Here is a 23,796-nt window from a genome sequence, read left to right as displayed (position 1 = left end):
AACAATTATTTCATTTTGTGACTGAAAGAGAACAAAACCGTAAGAGCATTTTCATGAAATAGAACTGTATAAATTAATTTTCTCGATTTAAAAAACTTAGGTTTTCCACTCAGCCCTGGGGTGTGTCTGTGCTCATTTCTTCCTGGAGGAGAACCAAGGTATTTAACAAGGATCTCTCAAAACACAACCATGAAAACCAACAAATATTAAATTTGCAGCACCATTAAAGTATATCAATCAATTAAATCTCATGTAGAATTAAGCAGTTATTGACCAATCTGAATACATTCAATGCTTCTTATGTCAGTACCAATGTTTTATTGGTTTGATTCTGGTAAAATAAAGGATCTGACACTGGCAAATATACAGACAGTATCCAAGGCACTTCTAAATATGGAATTTTACGAGTTTCTAGTGTAGAAATCAATTTGTCAAATGTGTAGGATGATTCTAATACTCAGGTCTTTAGTTAAAATACTTTTACTTGCTCCTGATAGTACCTACAATGAACTAGGTACTATACAAACATAAATGATATGAGGTCTTACTCCGAGACCTTCATGTAAAGGCAGAAAAACTAGACCATTACACAATTCCAGTGAAAAAAGAATTACACAAAAAATCATGTTTTTTAAAAAATATTCTCTCAACTCCATTGTGAATTTTAGCCATTTCTGTACATCAGACCTTATTAGCTAAGGAGGCAGCAGTCTGTAAGCTGAGCTATATGTTCTGATAGTTCTTTTTGTTTATAGTAAACCTGCATTTCCTTAGACTGCACAAGAATATACTAACAATATCACATGTAATAAATAGTTGTAACAACAAAAGTGACACTTTAGGGGGCTTTCACTTGATAATAAATACGACAACATACAAGTTTGTTGGTTTTATCTTCTTTTAAGTGTGATCACCAAGCCTGACCCCAAGGCTGCTAATGCTGGGTAAGCCAAGAGACACACAAAACCATTCTTCTCTGAGAATACGTGGTGAGTGTGGCACCATGAACAGGTCCACTCACTAGCTCATCTTTCACTGATTGATAGCCAAAATAAATATAGCAAACCAACTTTCAAGCGACCTATAACAAAATTAAAGACATTTTAAATTAAAATCTTGTCCCTAATCCAAAATATACAACAGTTACCCTGTGAAGCACAATGAGAAACCTTACCAACACATAAAGGACACTTAGAAAAAATTAACTTCCAAGAATCAATTACGAAGCATTAAACACCATCTTAATGCTCCTGACAGTGAAGCTGAAAGGTTAAAACTTCCAAAGGTGTCATCTGTATGTAATAGAGAAACTCATAGACTAACATGGCTTAAATTATTTACTTCCTACTATGTTCAGTGCAATTCAAATTGCGATTGAGTCAAGTAGAATACATCTGAGAACTTGAATAAAAAACCCCCTCTCTGGTAACACAGTGGTTTTGAGTATGTGGGCTAAGATTACATGGAATAGGATATTCTTTGGAAAACTGAAACCTCCAATCTCTCTGGGGATTTCTGTCTGGTTGTACAATAACAGTAAAGAGCATTGCTAACTGGTTGCTGATCAGTGCTTGCCATATAACTCCTAGGACTGTGTTTTTTTAACAAGACTACATTATATGTAGATGCTTTCTGAAATACACTGCAAAAGGATGGTAAATTATTTTGGCAGTTTGTGTCTGCCGTATCTCTACATTACACATGAGAAGGAAGAAGGCATTTCTGTTTACAGAGTGGCATTGTGCTTCTATCTGCTTTAGAACAGATGTTTCCTGTTTCTTCTCAGTGTGATCACTTTTGTTTTCTTCAGCCAGGGCTAATGATTCTGATCCAAATCTGCTACTTAACCTTACAAGAAAGGTACACTTTTACCAGCTTTATAATGAGGAGACAGTCCTTATTTCTTCTTCAGAGCTGGCCACTCTTCATAAATCCATCCAATTTATGATTCAAAAAGTTCAGAGCTGTTTAATTTGTCTGCTTCATACAGCAAAATATTTTCCATTAGCTTCTTTTTTTTATCATTTATCTTTATTTTCAAAGATGTCTCTCTGGCTAATGCTGAAAAAAAAATAAAAGCCCAAATGTTAAGAAAAAAATCCACCTGTTGTATAAGGAATAGGTAATAATTTAAAGTTAAAATAAAACAAAGACAAAGCCAAACAAAAACCCCTTAAAACCAAAACCGGTTTAGGAAAATAACCTGATAGAAAACCAGAAAACATTTTGTAGATGTATTGATAAAATCATAATGAAGGAGAAAAGAGTTACTGAAATGTGTTTAGACTTAGGAAGAAGAATCTAAGCAATTCTGGAGAAGAGAGTAATTTGTTCCCACTATTGTAATACTAGAGCACTTTTACAAAGGCTTCAGTTATCCCAACAGGAACATGGGAAGTTTTGCCCAAGTAGCTTGAAGATGGTGTGTGTTTGAATGTTCTGCTATGCACCCTTCAGACTGATCTAGATTTACCTTGTGAAGAACATGGAGAGTCAAGGTCTGTGTGTTTTTGTTGAGAGGAGCTCTGTGCAGCAGACGCTGCTTCCAAGACGTCATCACTTTTGGCAGATGCTGCATTTCTTTCCTGGAGTCCATGTGCAGGCTTTTCCTGCTTGATCTTGTAACCAGAGGCTGCCAGGTTTTCTGAACTGTTACAGCCAGATAGCTCATCTCTAGATCTTTCTGAAGGGTTCCATATAAAACTACTTGATTCATCTGATTCACAAGGAACCCTTGACATCTGTTCGCAGTAAACGTCAGGCGACACAACACCTATTGAAGGTGGGCACGGACTGGCACTGGTCAGGATGGCAGGCTGCGTGCTGTCCTCTTTATTCTTCCCCCCAGAAGGCACGTCCATGCTGAGACTCACTGTCTCATCATCAGTTTCCTCAGGAGTGTTCATGGAGAATCCAGAAGTGCTGCCTCCACAGATGTAATGCTCTCTTAATTTATTTTCAGCCATTTCCATCATTTCAAGCACCTGTTTTTAAAAACAAAACCTGTGAATGCAGAGTAATTCCTGTACCCTTACACATGTTCTCCTATGTCAACACTCCCAAAATAAGTGAAGTGTGAATGTTGTAGCTTGAGACCTTGCTGTCAAGAAGACTAAAATCTTGCTCATGTATTTTAAATATTACCTCTGCTGTGTTAGAATTCTTCTTTTTCAGACAAAGGCAGATGGCTGAGGCAAAGTCAATAGCAACCTCTTCCAGTAAGTGTCCTGCTTTCTTGTCTAGATATTTACAGCATATTTCCTTGGCAGCTAGCTTTTCCAATTTTTTTACTTTGGAATATGAGCTTTCTTTTGCTATTTGGATTTCATCAGCAATCATATCTTTCTGTTCAAAGGAAAGAGAAACATTAGCGAAGGCAAACTGAACACAAACATTCACTTCTGCTTGAATCACCGAGAATATGAATCTTGCCATATATTTGTTATTATTGCTCCTTCATGGCTGGTTTACAGACCTAAAAGCTTTAAGAATCTCCATTCATGCAACTGACAGAAATGTTTGTTTCCACAAAAAGGCCAAAGGTTTTCTCTGCATGTGTTTAATGTCAAATTCACTAAAACAGAGGGAGCTCTAGGCCTATGCCTATTTATAGGAATGAAAAATACACATCTATAGCAGCATTCTTGCTCAGGACTTTTCAAACGTGTTAAGGAAATCAGAAACCTGGTATCCTTTCTTTTCTGAACCCATTTGCACATTGATGAATTGCTTGGAAATAGTAAATAAGAATACTATAGTTTTCCCCTCAAAGGCTTCAACAAGATGGGGAGTTGGAAGGCGCGCATCCCACAGAAGGAATATAGGTGAAGTCTGTTCTCATGAGGGTGGTGTTAATGGCATTCAGCGAGACTGCCCAGTTCTGATTGCTTGTGTAGTTCTAATCACAGCTTGGGCAAATTGGCCCAAATTCCAGATAGAAATTCCAGACAGCAGTGCAACACATAAGCACCTGATAAACACGATGCTGAGCAACTGCGGTTACCGCCTACCCACATTTCCCCAATCAGTTTGGCTCATAACACTTCTTTCTGGCACATTAAAACCATGCAGCACCATTTCAGCACAAAGCCTTCTCTTAAATACACATGTATTTAAACACCAGCTATTCTGGAGTATCTCCTACTACGATCAGGCCAGCACTCATGAGTGTGGTGTGTGAAATGGGAATATGTACCCTGCCTCTGTTTAAAGGCAGGTAGGCTAATGATGTTAATGGAACTGGGATATGGCTTCTAAACATCCCTTCTTCAGGATGTACAGCAGACTCCAAACAACAAACTGTATTTATATAACACGAAAATTCATTTTATGACAGCAACCGCATTTACTGATGTGGTATTCATTAGTCCTGCTTCTTCTTACCAGATAAATAGGGTCTCTTCCTTCATCCAGGGCCTTAATCCCTGTCAGGATCTCTGCTAAGACCTAGAAAGAATATTTGAAAGAGCAAACAATCTGTTCAGAATTAATTCTATTTTTTTAAAGTGCGCTTTGTAACTAAAGAAATACTGAACCGCCAGGGCATTTTGAAACTGTATTTTTACTTCAGATGGTTTAACAATGCCAGATCTTTGCAATCTTTATGATTTTGATCTTTATGATGTTTACGATCTATCGCCAAAGCTAAGTCTATTTTATAGTTAGGTCCAACAGATGCTGTTGAAACAAAGGGTGATAAGGAAGTCATTCTACATCTAGATATGAAATCACATTGAACTATTTAAATGGAAATACCAGGATACAGGTAACATCATAGGTATCAATTATTTTAGTTGAAATTCCAAATTGATGATGTTATGTTTGTAGCATCTGAGAACCCAACTGCAGGCTTCCTGCTACTCTTTTTGTTTGTTTTTTTTTTAAATGATCAGCAGTAAGAATTTTTTTCAACAAGGAAAAATTTTGCTTCTGCTGTTCAAAGGATTCACCTCACTTTGCCACCAACTGAATAGATTTGGAGCGTGAACATAATTAGAACCAGTATTTCAACACATCGTATAGTCAGCAATATGAAATTGACAGCAAATCAACTCTATGAGGCACACGCTCTTATATCCAATTTCCTGTCTAGAAGCACCAAAGAATGCAATGGAATATGGATAAAAGGCCACATACCACACCACAGCTGAATATATCGACTTTTTCTGTTAACTTCCCATGTCTGATAAAATCTTCTGGCAGATAAGTAAGAGAAGCCTGTAGGACTTTGGTTTTCATTGTGGCATATTCTGATTTTTTATCAACAGAATACAGTCGCAGACCTGAATGTCCAAGCTTTGGTGTCAAGTTTTCATCCAACAAGACATTTGAGCTGTGACAAAGACAAGTAACAATATTGGTCAAGTAACTGCTTTAACGGGAGGTTTTACACTTCTAAAGTAAAGTGCTGACAGTTTCCGGCATTTGGCCTGCTGTGTATGAGTGGAAGGATAAAGAATTGCAGAAAGGGAGAGAGGGAAGAACAAGCAGCCCAGAAATAACTTGAAAAGAATATACTTCCATCACGCAGAAAAGAGACAGCTTAAACCTAAAATGGTAAACACCCAACAGAACAAGAGGCAGCAGAAAGACACTGCAAATGGATTTCACAATTGTGCAAGCTTTCAGCCATTATTGTTAAAGAAATCCTGGAATTAAGAGGTGACCATGGAAGTGCTGAGATGCCAAACCCCTCCTCACCTTTTGATATTCCCATGAAGAATTCCAGAATTATGTAAATACTCTGTAGCTCGGAGGAGCCCTATAGAAATGCTGATTCGCATCTCCCAGGTCAGTGGAGCAGAATCATCCTGCAAGGAAATGAGTAACATGGTATTTCATAGAATAAAAGACTGCAAGACATTAGTAGTTTTGAAAACCAAAGGCTTAGCTTTAGTCCCAGTCAAAACTCCTGCCGACCTAAATCAAAAGTTTGGTCCAAAGCAGAACGTGATGATTTCCAGGCCATGGAAGGAACCTATCCTTGCATATTGTGCTACATGTTTTGCTGCCACAGGACACAGTGAGATAAGGATACAGCAAAGATCACACTTGCCCAAAGCATCAGGTACTGCCCATTACTGAGGCACATTGCTGGCTTTGATGGACTGCTGCTCTGAGGTTCCTCTGCCCTGCCATCTCCTCTGCAGATGCTCTTTGAATAGGTGTAAGCATATCAAACTGTTCCCTCGTAAGCCCTTGTGAAACTCCATAGCACATTATGCCAACGAATGTGATGATGGATTCATCAGAAATGTAAACCCAAATCCAGTGAGATATTACATATGAATAGACACATTTTGCAGATTCCTTATTACTTTAAGAGGCTAAAGGCTACACAGCAAAAACTTCCTGTTGACCTGATCTGCTTTGCAGTCAGAAACTGGAAAGGAGCTGCAGCCTTTCTAGAACTTGCAGTCAAGATACTTGGGCATTTTTATTTTTGCCTGTTTCTTAGCATTCCAAGAGATATAATTGCTTTTCATACAATAGCAGGACAGGACTTGTAATCACAGGTAGATGACAGACTCAGATTATTTGCTTACTTGACACCGAAGTCTGTTTTGAAGTGATCCATTAGGCAGGTACGGATATATCAGACAGTGCAATCCAGTTTCTACTGAGAAACCCAGCAGCTGCAAGATGTTGACATGACAGCACCTGCAGGCACAGATCAACAGTGGTTTGCAAATGAAATATAAGCAACACAGAAAAATACATTCCTGAGCTGGAATAAATGCCTAAATTCAAGGCAACCGGAGATTGTCCTGCAGCTGGAAGCACAGCATGGCCCTGAGCAAGACCGCAGAGTGCTAACTAACCTATCAGCAAAGAGAGAGGTGGTTACAGTGCAGGCTGTTCTGTGCAGGTAGGAGGGATGCAAGCTCCAGGAGACACTGCTTCCTCACCATCTCAAGGGCTGGGGGAGCTCAGCAGGGCCCTGCAGCACGTCTGAGGGCCCCCTGGAATCCAGCAAAAGCTGTGCACAGCCCTCTTCTCCCAGAGCAGCACAGCACCTGAGAGACAGGCTCACTGATCTTAAACTAAACACATGGGCACAGGCCACAAGCAGGAAATGCACAGATTGCACCCGAAAGCCAACACTTACCGAAAGCAAATCTGTACTTCGGTATGAAAGAACCTCTGGGTGGAATCGGGGCTTGTGCATTCCATCTGAAAAGTGAAAACGTGTGCTAGAATCTCAATAGTAATTATTAAGATGTTGCATTTATAGAGATCTTGTAGTGTCTACGTGACAAACTACTTTAGAAAACGGTATAGTATCACTGATGGCAACTTTACGTCAAAGGCAACAATTAATTGAAGATTAGAAAAAAAACAGCGTAAGGACAGCTCTGATCCAACCATTAGTGCAGGTACCTACATTGTAGGCTACTCCCATGGCTAGAGTTAACAACACTACTCACTTGAATAAAGTATCTCTCATACGTGTTTGCTGAATCTAAGTTTACTTACTTTGCATCCTTTTCTTTTTATCTCTCCTCTTGTGTAGTCATTCTGATTCCTTGCCCATACAATATTAAACAACTGCTAATGTCTCAGAGATACTAATAACATACCCCCTTCAAATAAATATTAAAGGTGGAGTACTTGCCTCTTTCAGTCTTTTGATGATATACTCTATGTTGTTCCTCTGACCTTTGTAGACATCTGCAAAAGTACCTTCACAAATTCTGCTCTTGTCACTGAAACCACTTGTGGCATTAGCAACTTCCCTCTGGGTCCACAAAAGACTCCCACTGGGGAGATCCGTCATTGTCTCCTGCTGAGGAGCAGGAGAGCTGCAAGGCTACACGTGTAGAAGAAACAAGTTTCTCTCATGAGAATTCATATGCTTTTTCCTTCTTTCAGTTGTTATATTTTCTTTTCCATGATCTAAGCAATCATTGTGATTGTTGGAAAAAAAAAAAACAACCATGAAAGGTACTGCGCAATCATATGTGAGGGCTTCCCTTTGTAAAACCTGTCTTGATGTGTTTTGCTGATATAAAAGTTTCGCGTAGTAGAAGAGACTTGGAAACAGTTACCAATTTGCATTTCCACCTTCCCCAGAAAACAGACTTAATTTTGTTTAAAAGTCCATGTATTTTTTTGAAGTGATGTTAGTTTAAGTTACAAAAAATCTTTATGGCTGGGGCATATATTAAGAAACAGATCAGAAAGTAGGATCCCTCATAATGTATTTATGTTCTGGTAGGAACTTCACACCTACTTCTGAAACATCTGGCATCAGTTGCACAATAATTTGTTGCTTCCAGTGTGGCAAGTCCTAATGCCAATTGTTATTACAGTAATAACATGCAGCTTTCACAACCTTAATGTGCTCCAGACTTGAGAAAACAAAACATTAACTCCCTCTCAAAAACCTTTGAGACTATTACATTCTTTGTCGCAATCTTCTCTTCTGGCTGGTACTCTTGAACCAGGTTATTCTGGAAGAGCTTAAAGTCTTAAACGACAATCTTCTTCAAAACAAAATAAACCAAAGGAACCAGGCCAAGACAGAACCATGATGGGACCAGAGCGTGCACATGGATCTGTAAAAAACCTCTGAGAACCCACAGGACAGATCTAGCTGGACTATCTTATAGACAAGAGTGCTGTAGGGAGGCAGGACCAGGAGACTCTGCTCAAATCATTAGAAGCATGAGAAAAGCTTGTCACAGTGAGAAGGTTAGACACTGGAACAGCCCAACCTTGGAGATTTTCAATTGTCAGCTACACAAGGCTCTGAGCAACCTGACTTAAATTTGATACTAGCCCAGGTTTCAGCAGAAACCACATTTTAAGTATAAAATTAAACTAATAGATGTATGCTGTTCTGACTAGTCAGTGGTATATACTGTACCATCCTGTGCTTACACCAGAAATGTTAAGTCCTCTGTAAAATCTATAGTAGAAATTCCTCCAAAATTATTTGCTATTTGTGGGCATGTTATCCATGTAATATGGTTAATTTTTTCTTTCACTGGTCCTTCACTGGAAAAAAGAATTATGCACACCATAAGTAATCTAACTGAAGCATTAGTAGTCCATTAGTATTCAGTCCAAACAAATTGTAATCAAGCCTTACTTTTCCACTGTATCTATATTTTATACAAGTAGAGGGACAAACTTTAACTGAGAAAACACAGAATGTCACGAAGACAATTTTCATTGTTATAATCAATAAGGACTAAAGGGATTTACCTTCACACTCGATGAGACAGGAGGATTTGACTCTAAGGATTTCAAAAGGTCTCTTGGGGGAGGTGGTGGCAAAGGGAGTGAATACAAGGCTCCTTCAGAAACAGCATCTGAAACTGAAAAAATAGCATTGAAAGTACAGGTTCTTTTTACAGTGCCACAGTCTGTGCCTAATTATGGAGGTCTGGGGTATTTTGTTGAATTTCCTAACCAGGGATAATGTGTGACAAGCTGTCAAAATGAGCAATACTGTGTGAAGACAGGCAGCTGTTTTCCTGGTTCCTCTTTGCAAGATGACTGTGCAGATCTCTCTAGTCCTGGCTCAGGAACATGGAGCTCTCTATGTCTATACTGTTGGCCTCAGTATGTCTTGTGGTTGTACTACCTCCCATTCCCAAGCCCAGGGGCCTGCTGAGCTGTGCGTGGCTCTCTTCTGGCATAGATTTATTCTGTGTGGTGAGAGAGACATGGGGCAGGAAATGTATGCACTGATCTAGTCTTAGTATGGAGCCAGGATGGGATCCAGGTGTTCACAAAGATCTGGAAAATGCCTTTAGATCCCACAGGACAGATACAGCCAGCATCTCTCAAGGCCAAGAGAGCTATAAGAAGGGGGAACAGAAGGCCATGTGCTAGAGTTACAAATAAACACAAATAAAGTTAAAAAGCAAATATTCAAATGCAACCAAGAACTACATATTCATTATACTATACTGAAAGCGAATGGGAAGCAGTCTTATCTGTATGGCCATTTCAATGCCAGAGCAAATTCAGAATCTGTTTAGTTACTACCTGCTGGTGGTACTCCCGGATGCGAAGAGTCTGTTGGTGGCAACAGGTTTATCTCATTTTCTCTGTCTATCTTCTTGTTTTCTATGGGAGTTAAAGATCTGTTCTCTGGTTTAGGCAGCTCTACAAGCTCTTCTTTTCCAGAGTCGGCAATATTAGACGCTGATGTCCCTTCAAAAGAGAACAAAGGAAAGATGAAGATGACCAGGGAAAACAGCGCCTGACTCTAATCAGTTACCAGGAAATAATCCTGGTCAGGAAAACAGACTGTAAACTAACATGAACATTAAAATGAACATTCAAGCAATTCATCGACAAATTGCTTTAATACTGTTGGTATTTAAATTCAGACCATATTCTTGACATTAACTACTACTGAAAATCAGTAAGAAGTCAGAGCTTCAAACAAATACCAGTAATGACTATGCAAAACATATACAATTCCTTTACTATAATAAGTTAGCAATAATAGTATATTTATTGTGTCATTTTCTATATAGCATCCTTCAGCCAACGATCTCAGATCACAAATACCTCCCAGTCTGAAGAAGGCAGCTAGTTCTTTGTTAATTGTTGTGGGACTGAGAGGAAGTTTGACAGCACTGTATTGGGTTTAGTCAGTTAAATCTTTTAGGGCTGTTTTCAATTGTGTGGTTTTAGTGTCATGACCCTCCTCACTCCCAGAAGACACTTTCCTTTATAAAACTATTTGCAATAAAGAATTATACTGTTACTTGTGAGCAGAAAGAAACAAGCTGGAGGCAATCTAAGGAAAACATAAAAATCAACAAAGCTCGAGACTTACTAACATATAAGGAAAAGTTAAAGGTCAAATTATTGGTTCACTGCAGCTCTAAATGATCCTATACAGCTTGGCAAAATCTCAGAATCAGGCCAGAAAAAGCAACTTGAAGCCTGGTTAAAAGAAATGCAAAGATGCTTTCAGAGTACAGGAACATAAAAAATATGTACATCTTAGAGGGAATTATTAAAAGTAGATTAGGCTGAAGTTAGGATAGTAAAAAAATAAAGAAAAAAAATTCAAGATACTGTGATAACACCAGGCTGCCAAAATCTACTGAAGCAGCAGATGAATTCTTATCTGTGAATACATTTAAATCTGAGGTTGAAAAGGAGCTTGGAAATGCCCAGTGTGCACTGGGGACAATAGAAAGACTGACTATATGCTAACAACATTTTCCTTGTTGTAGTTCTAAACTTTTGTTTCTACCTGCCACCTCTTATCAGCAACACACTTTGCATTTTCTTAAAAATCAAAACAAATGTTTTATTTTTATATCAAAGAAAAGCATGGTATTAATACAAGGGGGTTTTGTCATGCTGTTTTATCAGCTTTCTATCTTAAGCATAGTGGTGATCTTAGAATCAAAAGCCATAGACGTCTATTTGAATTTGAAATCAGACAACAGCTTTGTGCTCTTTTGTTTCTTTGTACAAAGCATTGGAATATCTGAAACAAGCAGGAAGCAGTATTCTTCATTTATAATCTGTGCTGCTCAGAATAAACTAAGTCAGTAGAACTGTTTAAGAGAAGACAAGCTATGCCCATTTCAGTGCACTAAAGGTTGAAAAGTAGATGAAAAGTGATAATGGTAGAAGTGGCCATGGTCATGACAAGCAAAGTTTTTCCTCTGACCTCTGTTTGGGGTTTGCATCCACTTTCTTCAGAGTCACATATGAATGCAGGTTTCAATGAAACTAGGTCTTAGAATTAAGACACAAAAAGCAGGTATATTTCTTTATTCCTGTATAAGAATGCTAAGAAATCCCAAATTTCAGAAGTTTTCAAGATCAGCCACTGAACAAGTCTGCAGGCCTTCATCCAAAACCGACAGTCCTGCATTCTGCAGTTGTCGGCTTTTTCCTCCTGTATTTCAACCTAGAAGTCTCTAAAATTAGAATCACTTCCCTCTTCTAACCTACTTTTCAGGGTTTGTCATCAATTTTGCAACTTCCTGCACATCAGGACAAACAGGTCACCACTGAGCTAAAGAACTGACACAAGACACAGATAAATTATTACGGACATTCAGAGGTGGGACTAGAGTAGTGCAAGAAATTGTCAAAAGGAGGTAGAACTCTCCTGGAAGTAATCTGCCAGCAGAACATCTACCTGTGTGTTCTGTCTGATTCCTTTAGGTCAGAATGCATAGAATTATGGTGATTAAGGACCACTTGGTTTTCTAAAGTGCCCAACAGAACAAGCAATGTATTCTTCAAATATGCCCAAGAGGAATCACCTGGGTAAGCGTATTCAGATATAAATTAAAAAAAAGCAGAAATAGAGGGTAAAGACTTCAAAGATTTGTCTAAACCTAAAAAGATCGTGCTAGAAATCACTGCTGCTTATGACTGAGCACACTGTGGAATGTCCACATTGGGTTAATTCCAAAAAAAATTAACTACTTCCACAGGCCAGAACAACAAAATAACCCGGACTTTCTGCCACTCAATATGCAGTTTTGCTATGGACTTCAATATAAAAGACAACTATATACAACTTTCTTTAAAAGATCCTTTCATTGTAGTTTTGCAATTTATTGCATCTGAGTTGATCTGGGACCAAAATTAATATTGATCATCCAGAAACGTAACTAAAAAGTGATCACTCCACAGGATTTGTCTCTTCCCATCCTCTTTAAGCCCTCTTTATCTAGCTTTCATACTGCTTTACAGACCCAAACCCCAAATTACTTAACTCCTTATGCGGCCCTTCATGGAACAGTCCAATATTGTTGTTCACCCATTGTCACAAAGGAAATTAGAGAAACAAAGCTATCTTAGATTTATTACATCAGTTCAGAGTCTTAATGAGCTGAATTGAGCATGTCCATTTCTTGCCATGATCTATTAATATTTACTTTCCCTATTTATTAACTAGCCTGTAGATATCACTATAAAGACCCCTGTTTACTTGCATCAGCCAGCTCCAATCTTTAGAAACCAAGTTTTTCCTTAGAAATCACAAAAGATGCTCTTCCAGTCTGCAGGAATTTGATTGGGTCTAATTTTTTAACAGGGGAAAACCCTCAGGGTTTTCAGCTTGTGGTGAGTGAAGCCCAGAAAGTCTCAGGAATGTTTTTGAGAAAGCTAAAAAAAAACCCCAAAACCCAAAGGTAAATCACAGAGGCAGAGAAAAAACAGGTAATACCTCTTGTTCCAGTGGCTGACCTCAGATGCATCTTGTGCAAGCTACAGCAATACAGTGATACTGACATACCATAAAGTGATATGGACAGGCAGACAAGCAGAAGAATAAGACTTTCTGTGCAGAGATGATTATTTTTGCTTGTGTTCTATCTTTATTTTTAAGGGTGAGGTTACTGGAAGCTGCTCTGGGATTGGAAGCCTGATTCTTTACATTTTACATAAGCACTGAGAAAAAGCTTCCTTGGTTCTTGTGTAAGCAATCTTGTCAGGCTTTAAAATGCCTCCTTTCAGGGTCTGATCCACTGCCACATTCTGGCCTTTGCACACAGGACCAGACCCAACCATCAGAGACCCTCTGTGCAGGCTCTAGGCTTTGGGGTGTCATTTCACTGAATGTGCTATACATCAGCTCGAACCCAACAATGTTGTGGTTTGCAAGCAATAGCTCTCTGAAATTAAATACATGGAGCTTCTCAGCACTTCAATGTACTGAACTAACCTCAGTTCTACTCATGGGCTTGTTTTAAAGGCCTGTAAGAGAGGAAAAAACCTGCTACCTGGGGGTAAAAGCAGCAGCTTCTCAGTTGTTACAGGAAGTAATTTTTCTAAGCTCTTTGAACTCAGCTTTTGCAAAAACGGTAAAATTAACCCATGTGGGAAAGAAAGGCATCATACCTAACTGAACAAACCCACCTTTTTCCATGGCAGATTAAAACTGTGTTGAAGATTGTTGCTGCTATTATGTAGTAGTAAAAACATTTAGTATTTTTTCAATTTCAGTTTTTCGGAAGGAGAATGCAAAGGGTTTTGTATTAAATCACAATGAATAAAGCAGGATTAAGCCAGCTATAAACAAAGGTGGGCCCCAGAATGTGCTCTGACAGGGAAAGAATGCAAGGCCTGTAACTAATTAGAGCTTAAGGTGTGGTAAATTAAGTTGTGTTATATAAGAGCACCCACAAACTCTCTGCATAGACAGGGAATTGATGGTGTTAAATATTGAACAGGCACACAGCAAAAGCCTCATAACATCGCAGAAGTCACCCTCTACTCCAGAGCATCCATAAAAATACCATTACCAGGATTATTGTGTTGGTGATATATCTAGACCAGAGTTATTCAATGTATAAATTTAAAAATATAATTAAAATCAAGACTTTTGTCTACAATCCTGTCCACTCAGATGGGACCCTCACAATGACCAGATTAACAACTCGATTACTGACTCGAGGTCTTCCTGTAGCTCTGTTTGCTTTGCTGAGGAATGAGGAGTAGGAATTGTTACGGTCTTCTAAGCTGAATGCTGTGACTGAATTCAGTCAGGAAGCGGATCTGCTGAATCAAAGGGCTGGATAGGGGTGGCAGCAAAATCAGTTACATTAACTGAACAATGCTCTTGTTAGGGTCTGTGGTTACTGTGTTAGATATACTAAGACAGAATTAGTACTTAATATTCCTTTAAAAAAAAAAAAAACGAATAAAGTTACAGAATTTGGAATGCCATTGTCAGATTTTTTCCACCACACCCAGATGAAGGCTTAAAGTCATGCTAATTCCCAGAAACTACAGAAAACAGCAGTGCTACACAGAGAAACGCTGTGGCAAGAAACCCATGATGCAGTGTTGGACTTCCCACACATGCCAGCTGGCAGCCCTGCCCAGTGGAGATGGGCTGCTGTTGAGCAACATCCACTCGTGATGTCACTCCAAACCACTCACGGCAGACAGTTTCTCCATCACAGAACAGGAGAAGCAGATGGTGCTCCCGCACATTCCCTACCTCTGGAAGCATGCGCCCTCGTGAGCTTTGAGCGCTGCCCATGCTCACCTGGACAATGCTTCTCTAAGCATTTTTGGCCACGTAACAGAAATCTGTAATGTTTCTTTCTAGTAATTCCCTAGGGAAAACTGGCAAAATTCATACAAACATCTGGTTTCCAGAAAGTAGATTTTGCATGGAAATATGTGTGAAAAGAAGAATGTGGTCCACTCTCAACTTTTTGGGGCTACTTAATACAGAAAGACAGTATGTTGTCCAGGCTTCAACAGTTTTGGTGGTAGCACTGGGTTAAAGTACAATTTGGCTTACAAAAATGGACAGCTGCAATTTAAACATAAATATAATTTTCCTTTCCACTTTTCTCCATTGAAAATTAAAAGTGTTGCGATTTCTAGAAGGCAACTGTTTACCTTGACCAGGCACACTGAGTTCAAACTCTAACCATCCTACCTCAAAAAGATAAATCTGAAATACAGCAAACTAGAGATAGGTGAGAAGAATTACATGCAGAGTGAGAAAGTTAAACTTTCCCCAAGTTAAACTAGAGTTTAATTTGGGGAGAGATTGAGGAGAACATATGAGAGGAACAGAGAAAATATGAAGTGGCATAAACAGTAATGCAGGTAGTTGATAAACCATTTCTCCTTTTCATAACCTTTTCCTTATGCCGCAGGACGGCAAGGTACACAGGCAAAACTGCTTACATGTTCTTCTGCTCAGGGTTTGTTGACAGAGAAATGTGCATAATTAAGCTCTGTTTTGAAACTCTGATGCATTGAAGTACCAGCCCGGGTTCACAGCACAGCCAATCTCTCTGTGGCACCTCTTGAAGCCACTGCAAAGGTGGCATGATGAATAAAAGGGACCTGTGATTCCTCCTCTATGTCACCTCTTAAGCATAAGACTCCCTGCAAAAGGTTTTCTCAGCCAGTAAGACAGATCTACTGGATTTGGGCTGGTGCTCTGGGAGAACACAGAGATTCCCATGGGAGGGAGAAGCAGCTACTCACAGTCCAGAATGACTTGGGCTGCCCGGTACAGCTGCAGTCCTCGCAGCAGGTCCAGGAGCTGCTGCACTGTTGCTAGCCTCACTCCCCACCACCACATCAGCTCCCTTGTTATGCTGATCCCCGTCTTCTCCATGCACTTGATTTTCCGTAGCTCTGTTTGGTCAGTTATCACGTAGGACGCTGGTGGGAGACAATGGAGAGTTCTGTTTAAAAACTAGAAAATACAAGCAGGTGCAACAGGGAAGGTGCAACAACAAGGATGACAATAAATGAGCTGTATGGACATGAAGAAAATTCAGTTTGTATAAGCTCAGCTGTGTGCTCATTTGTGGTCCCTGGTGGAGATGCCACTGAAGGTGTCCACCTGAGTCAGCCGCACTCAGCTGACCCACATCTATCTGAAGGAGAGAGGTGTGGGGGCCTAGGGTATGTGTGTGGGAACAGAGATTCCCCCCCTTCCCACGTCAGCTGGCTTTAGAGGACATTGGACATAGTTTTGTACATGCAAAGATAGCGGAAGTGAATCCCACCCTAAGTCAGCAAGTTTAATTGGGTTAAGAGTTTACTTAGCAGAGTTAGTGAAGTCTTGAATGAGATTAAATCATGTTAAATAAAGGAAGTCAAGCCAACTAAGAAATGATTCAGGTTAGAATTGTTTGGACCGGGATACAGAAAGAAGGATTAAAAACCTCAGGGACTGCATTTTCTGTACTTATTAATAGGACACAGCAGAACCATAAAAATGAGTGAAGTATGAGGGAATATACATAAAGTGAAGGAAGAAAGAAAAAGAATAGAGCATCTAAGTGAGGCAAGCACTGAGGAGTAGCAGAAGTTAAAGTGTGAAAAGATAAGGGAGTGCAAAAGAGAGCAGAGAGTGAGGGGCGGATGCCTGGCAGTCCATAGAAGCCAAGCAAACACAGAAGTCTGGAATTCCACCTATTAACCAGAAGCTTCACTTGATCCCAAAACCAGAGTGGTGCATGGGAACTGCCCGTCTACAGGATGTGAGCGCTGGGCAGCAGCTGGGCCAGAGGCCCCGCATGGGGCAGCTGCGTTCCCTGCCAGCACCTCCTGCCCTTCCACTGCCCGTCCGAGCCGTGCTGCCGCTCTGTACCCCCATCGCACCCCACCAGCCCGGGGAGCACCAGCCCACCTCCCCGCACGCCCCTCTCACCGAACCGCATCCAGTCGTAGTCGCTCAGGCAATCCATCTTCTGGCAGAAGTCCTCCAGCACCCAGGCAGGCATGCTGTGGATGTACAGCGCCGGGGGGGCGCCCCCTTTCAGGGCCAGGGGCGGCTGCTGCAGGGTCATTGCTTTGCAGTCCCTCTCCGGAGTGTCCTTCGCCCCCGCTGTGGCCATCAGCCGCGGCTACGCATGGTGCGTGCCTAGGGCAGGACGCTCACCACGCTCTGCCTCCTGCGCCTGCTGTGGAGGGCTGACTTTCTCCAAATGCTTCCTCTTCTCAAAGGGGCTGTCCTTCTCAGCCTGTCCCCACCCCGCCACACTCACTCTTTGCTGGCGGAAGAGCCGAGCAACACGGGCAAGCGTTTCTTGGCAAGGTCAGACCGCGCTCCTGCTTCCTGCTCCGGCTGACGTCAGGCCCCAAATGCAAATCAGATTTTCCCTTCCATTGAGTGCTTATTGCTCCAGCCCGATTGCCAAATGACAGGTTTCACGGGATGGAGGTGAAAGATGCTTTCCTGCCTGTTACGCACAGCTGGCGTTGCCGACAGGCTGGGCAACGGCTGCTCACAAAGCAAGGGGTGGTAGGTAAGGAGCTTGCCCACTCAGCCCAGGCACTGGCCACATATCCAGGGCAGTCTGCTAGCGGCTTGGTTACCCATGTGGGTATAGATATGTCTGTGTGTTTAAACATAGATCCCCCCAAGAGCTGCACCAACCATGCTCCCACCACGTTGGATACTGCACAAGTGGGGATAGAGGAAGTTTCACAGATCCCACAAGATCAAAGAGAGGAATGTGTACCAGCAGGAGGGCAGTTAAAAGCTCTGCCAGCAAATACTGAGCAGTGACCCCTCTCCCTGACTGCTGACAGGATTTTGCAGTCATTGTAGCATATAGGATTTCACTTACCATAATACATAGTACAGTAGCAGACGCAGGGTGTGAGAAGTGATCATCTAGCCAGGTCTTGCCAGTCAAGGATTAGGTTTAAAATGTGTTCTTAAAGTCAATATTTTTTCTAAATTTTTTAGGTTTTCCCTTTTTTTGTATTTAAGCTGCTTTTGATAAACATTTGTAATGAATTTGCCAGTGCACATGCTACAGATACTGCTGGCAAAACCACCTCTTGGAGAGCCTCACAGTGCTACCTCTACCAGCATGGTGATGACCAGAGGTCTTCACCAAACACAATTGTGACCCATTCCTCTTTCTGCTTTTTGCTCATGTTCAGCCCTCGGTCTTTTTTTATTTATTGCAAACAGTACTGTAAGTTTAGAGAGCTTTTAATTTACTATTTCTTTATAATCTGCTTGCATTTTACAGTAGAGCTAACTCTTGTTTTCAGGATCAAACTTCCACACTTTGGCAATTTTCTATACTTCTTACCTCAGAAATTATGAGCCTTTCAAGTACCATTAAAGTAACAATGAATTTCTTACCCCCCCTTACCCTGGCAAGGAAAAGCAGAAAAATGTGGTACTAATGTAGGTACAAGGTGAAAAGACCGGGGGGGGAGAGGGAGGGAGAACAAAAATATCCAAATTGTGTAATTTAAAATACCACAATTCAAAGATTCCTTGGGACATACCCATTTTAGCAGTAGCACTATTTCAATAATAAGTTGAATTTATGGGGGTTTCCCCACCTTTTAGCTGCTTAGTGTCCTTCTGACACATAGCCGTGGGAAGATGATCAGAGCCTCTCTGAAAGTCACGCAAGACGAGATTGAAATGTGTGCTGCAAAGAAGTGGATAAAAGGAGGAAGAGAAGACTCTTCTTTCCCTTGGGTACTGGAAAGAAACTGAAACTTTTAGGACTATTTGCCTCATGGGAGAATAAGGGGAAAAAAATGCATTGACAAAACATGCAGCTTCCGTTTTGCACTAATAAAGGGTTTTACAAGGGAACTGAAATTTACTTTTTCACACGGAGAATGGAATGATCCTACACACTCCTGTTGCTTAGTCTCCGCTTTCAAATAACGAGGCATCATTCGGTAGGACTCTGTACCGCTGCGTGCCCTCCTTGAGCCCTTGGGCACTAAACAAACTTGTTGTTTCTGTGGTGTTTTGCACCTTCAGCTGTTACCCACCACTTCCTGCAGCGGCACATTCCCACCACCGCTGTGTCGAGCTGGAGCTCAGCCGGGCCCTGACCTTTGATGTTCCTGCCTGCCAATGAGACACCACCGTGACTCCAACTGAAAACTACACAAGTCTGCAATGCATTTGTCACAACCAAATGGCAACTTTCACTCATCACTAATCCAGGTTATTAACTAGTAGGAGGGCCCATTTCCCATGTATCAGAGCCAGCTGGGTTTATTTTCTGACCTTTTTTTATTCTGACCCAAAGGAGCACGCCAGAAATACACTTTCTTGCATATGCTGAGCATTTCTCCATGATTACCTGCCTATACCATCTGGGTTTGTTGTTTGTATTTTTAAACATTTTATCAACAGGAGTTCTTTACTGACCAAACCTTTCTAGTATAGTATTAATGCACCTGCTTTAACAATTCTAATTGAACAGGCCTTTATATGAATTATTTCCTCACACCTGTCAGTGCTTTGCACTTCGAATAAAAACTCAAGCTATGGGTTTGCTTAAGAATGAAAACCAAATGATACCAAAAACATTATGAGCTATTGCATTCCAACAACAAACAATACACAATCACATTGGTTTTTTGCTAGAATGGCTCTGGGTAAAAAAACTAAAGACATACAGCTGGGGTGATGTTATTACTAAACTAGTCCATGGTAGGGTCTGTGAGCATTTGGTAATTGGACTAGCTAAATGAAGGTGTTATTTATCATGCTCACAATCACTGTTGTGTTGGTTAAAAAGACAACACAGAACCAGCACCTGTACAGTACTGTCAGACTGTGGCACAAGAGTCAAATGGAACATCAGATGTTACTCATCGGCCTGTGAAAACTAAACCTTATCACCTATTTGTGAGAGATGGTGTGAAGTGCTGCTCATCTCAGAGAGGAAGTTGCTAAGCTTTTAAACCTGATGTATGGGGGGGAGGTGAAATGTTATTCCATGACTTATCAACAGGAAAATCAACACTTAGATCATACACGAGAGCTAAAATCAGCTAAGTATTTACACAATTCATATCACAACAAAATGTATCCACACTGCAAGAAAACAACTGTGGGAAGAATAGGGGAGGCAGATGCATGAACAGGCTCCTGCCTCAGACTTTGTATTTGGGTTCAATCCCTCCCCCTCCCAGGCTTCTGCCATAACTTTGGAAAACTCAATTTCACCTGCAAAATGGAAATAGAATTTCTTTTGTTATCTTGTCTAGGGAAAGTATAAGGTTCCAAGCATGAATTGCCTCTTGCTGTACATTGAGCAAATGATTTAACTAAATGTAAAGTTCAGCAAAGACAGGATCATCCATCCCAGTTAGTGAGTTTCTTTCTGACACTGTGCCACATTTTATGATTCCATGGTTCTATTCTTATTCTATCCTTTTCGAAATACTTTAAACATCTGGAAGGGGTTATATAGTTCTGTATTTTAAGATAACTTACTTTTTACACTTTACTTGCTTAAGTATGGAATGTTTGCCCATTTCATATAAACAGAATAAAAAGATGGTTTCTAAGCAAAAAGTTTACAACTGGCATAAAGGGACTCTAGTGGTAGGACAAGGGGTAATGGCTTTAAACTTAAACAGGGGAAGTTTAGGTTAGATAGAAGGAAGAAGTTCTTCACAGTGAGGGTGGTGAGGCACCGGAATAGGTTGCCCAAGGAAGTTGTGAATGCTCCAGCCCTGGAGGTGTTCAAGGCCAGGCTGGACAGAGCCTTGGGTGACATAGTTTAGTGCGTGGTGTCCCTGCTCATGGCAGGGGGGTTGGAACTAGATGATCTTAAGGTCCTTTCCAACCCTAACTATTCTATGATTCTGTGATACTCCTATGATCAATGAGATCAGGAGGTAGTTTGGGTTTGGCTAGTCACAGATAAGTATGCTTTTCTGTCTGCCAACATGCAGGAATCCAAGGAGTCTGATCCAATAGCAGTCAAACATTGTACCAGGAAAGCATCACTGACTGCCTGTGCACTGGAGGAAGTCACAGACTAATGGAATAAATTTTTCTATTAAGCAACACAAGAGGTAACAGACCCCACATGAATCAGGAACACACAGAACCTTTGCAGTACGTACAGATCTGTTAAACCTAAGACCTAATACCTGCTACAGTGTTGAGCAAGCAGTTTTCTGCATCAGTCTAGCCATGCTGCCACATTAACCATAACACAGAGTTCCACAAGGACATCAGAGAGAAACTCCTCTCTGGTATCTGCAGGAGCACCCAGGCGCTCCCAGGAGCTGAGTGACATCCTGCTGTCTGCTCCAAATGCCTGCATGGGCAGATCTGCAAAAGGTGGTAAAAGCAGATATTGTTGTGTAGCTACGTTTGTGCAGACACTGCCTGAAGCTAAGTTTTTAGTGTCAGCCACCACTCAGTCTTGCAGCAACAGGGGGCTGCACAGTTTGTAAACTCAATCCAAGAGTATCTGTCACTGACCAGTGAGAATGACTTTTAGGGGTATCACAGGAATACAAGCAGACAGACACAAGCACCATGAAGTTATCTGAGAGAATTCAAGTAAAAATTTAGCATAGATTTACATTTTTATGACAAAGATCAATTCAGACACTTCAAATATGTAAGAAAAAACAAGTCTACAAAAAGGGGAAACATTTCATACTTACAGAACATGTTGATAGTCTCAGTTCCACAGCTGTGTTTCTTAGAATGTATAACTGGAAAGAAACATGTCACAGAAATAACCTGCTCCTTACCATTCTAATAATCTCCTACCACTCTGCTTCTAACAGTGAACAGCACTGCATCGGTTAATTCGTGGACAACTCACCTATCTGTTAAAAACTACACTGCTTGGAATGACGTGTTCACACAAATACGTATCCTAAGGCATGAGGGAACAGAACATCGGTAAGGAAATGTTTTCTCTGCTTGTCTAGCCTGTAATAAAGCATGGATCTGTTTGCGAGCTGGATCTAGCAACAGGTCCATCTGAGTTGATGGAGTCTGCTAGCTGTTCCTTAGGAGACACCAGCAGCTCAAGTGGTCCCTGCTCCCCTGAAAAGGCCTCCCAACTACTGAACAGGATTGCCACAGGAAAAGGCAGGATTTAAGGCATCTACTGTCTGTGAGCACAACCTGCTAGGCCTGTAATGGGAAGCTGCTGCAGAGGAGAAGTGTCCCAGAACTAGGTCTACATGGCAGACTAGGTTGATGACCTTGAGATCCAAGCACAAAGGAAAAATAAGGCATTAAAGGTACGATCTGCATAAAAACAAGTGGACACAATGCGGGTTTACACATGCAAAGCCAAGAGGCAGGAAAACCCCCAAGCATTTACATGTGTCATCTTTCCACCAACATGATGTTTCAGGTCGGGTCCCCAGAAGGGGTGTTGGAAACCCTCATGTACACAAACACCCCCCACGCCTGGTGGGTCACAGGCAAATCTAGGCCACATGTGAGAGAGTGAAATCCCACTGAATGCAAATTATTCAAATGAAACTGGTGTGGGTCTGCCACTTACAATCATTAGAGTCTGGATCAAATTAATCCTTAGTGTAATTTACTGTCTAATACAATGAAAGCTAATCTGTATGCTCCAAACAGATGACCTGATATTATGTCCCTGGGTGGTGTTCTGATAGTCCAAATACAACTTTTGAGCTTCATCCTCCAGAGCTGCTGGTTTGCAACATGCATAACGAAGAGCAGCAGTGAACCATCAGGAACCTGGTGTCCTTCTACATGCTGTTTCGTCTTAGGGAGCGGACTTACCAAGTTAACTGAGTTTGTGTCTTGGAACATAAAATACAGACATCAGTTCTTGGCATGTTTCGTGGCAGCTCTCCCTGCTTAAACTCTGAGTTTGCTATTTGAATAGTCTGGAGTAATCACGTTATTCCAGAATTCCATTCCTCAGTGTTTCACTTCTCTCTAGAGAAAGCCTCTGAAGATCCTTCTTAACATCAGGATGATCTTCCAGCTCTTCATATAATGATCGAACAATGTCCAGTTTCCTGTAGTCCACTGGTTTGACTAGACTGCGAACAACCTGGAGACACCGCTCTTTCAGGGTGAACACTGCAGTTAAACACAAACACACACACAGCCTTATCACAAGGGCACTCATTAGCTGCTGCCTCAAACACAGACAGTACCTCTCCAAGCACATGAACCCAGAACATGACATGCAACAGTGCTACTCACAACATGCTACTCATTAGAAATAGAAGAACTTGTTCCTGTGACAAGGCACGCTACAAAACCCACCAGAGATCTCTTTAAAGGTGGCTGTCTGCCAACAGCTCTGTTAACACCACAGCTCTGTCTAGAAACCCTCATGCTCTCTTCCCATTTGAGGCAGGCCTTGCTGTATGAGGACCTGATTTCTCACTAGACCCTGATGCCCAAAGAGACCACGTTCACAGCCCACCCATCCCCATTGCACGCATGATCCCTCTCCACTTACCTGGCAGCGTGATGTCTGCTTTATTCACGTTAGGAGCTGCTATGAACAGCTCCTGCTGGTTGACAAGAAGCCCATCATTTGTCCCTGCATCCCGGAACAGCCA

General features: G+C 41.2%; 2 protein-coding genes across 2 annotated transcripts; both read right to left on the bottom strand.

Moving 5' to 3' along the window:
* Window positions 1-1,942: 1,942 nt before the first annotated feature.
* Window positions 1,943-17,273, bottom strand: IRAK2 (interleukin-1 receptor-associated kinase 2). The gene is made up of 13 exons (XM_010010348.1): window positions 17,135-17,273; window positions 15,958-16,137; window positions 9,997-10,167; window positions 9,211-9,323; window positions 7,616-7,810; window positions 7,109-7,173; window positions 6,546-6,660; window positions 5,701-5,810; window positions 5,137-5,332; window positions 4,384-4,446; window positions 3,145-3,345; window positions 2,474-2,984; window positions 1,943-2,061 (listed from the first exon to the last, which is right to left on the bottom strand). The coding sequence occupies exons 1-13, from the start codon at window positions 17,271-17,273 to the stop codon at window positions 1,943-1,945; spliced, it is 2,178 nt and encodes a 725-aa protein (XP_010008650.1).
* A 5,847-nt stretch (window positions 17,274-23,120) lies between these two features.
* On the bottom strand, window positions 23,121-23,790 carry VHL (von Hippel-Lindau tumor suppressor, E3 ubiquitin protein ligase; the record flags this gene model as incomplete). Its single annotated transcript, XM_010010351.1, has 2 exons — window positions 23,121-23,305; window positions 23,694-23,790. Coding segments are annotated over 2 exons (282 nt in total), but the record flags the coding sequence as incomplete, so codon positions are not given.
* Window positions 23,791-23,796: the final 6 nt, after the last annotated feature.

This window comes from Nestor notabilis, unplaced genomic scaffold (assembly GCF_000696875.1).
Source record: "Nestor notabilis isolate BGI_N333 unplaced genomic scaffold, ASM69687v1 scaffold11652, whole genome shotgun sequence".
Taxonomy (NCBI): Eukaryota; Metazoa; Chordata; class Aves; order Psittaciformes; family Psittacidae; genus Nestor; species Nestor notabilis.
This window is presented reverse-complemented; position numbering and strand designations above follow the sequence as displayed.

What these genes read in the sequence shown, in the direction of transcription:
- IRAK2 (XM_010010348.1), bottom strand. Translation starts at nt 17,273, where the DNA reads ATGACCCTGCAGCAGCCGCCCCTGGCCCTGAAAGGGGGCGCCCCCCCG. An exon ending in GAAGTACAGATTTGCTTTCG is followed by an intron (nt 6,661 to 7,108) that starts GTAAGTGTTGGC and finishes CTGTGCCTGCAG; the next exon opens with GTGCTGTCATGTCAACATCT. An exon ending in AAAACAGACTTCGGTGTCAA is followed by an intron (nt 5,811 to 6,545) that starts GTAAGCAAATAA and finishes ATTTCCTTGCAG; the next exon opens with GATGATTCTGCTCCACTGAC.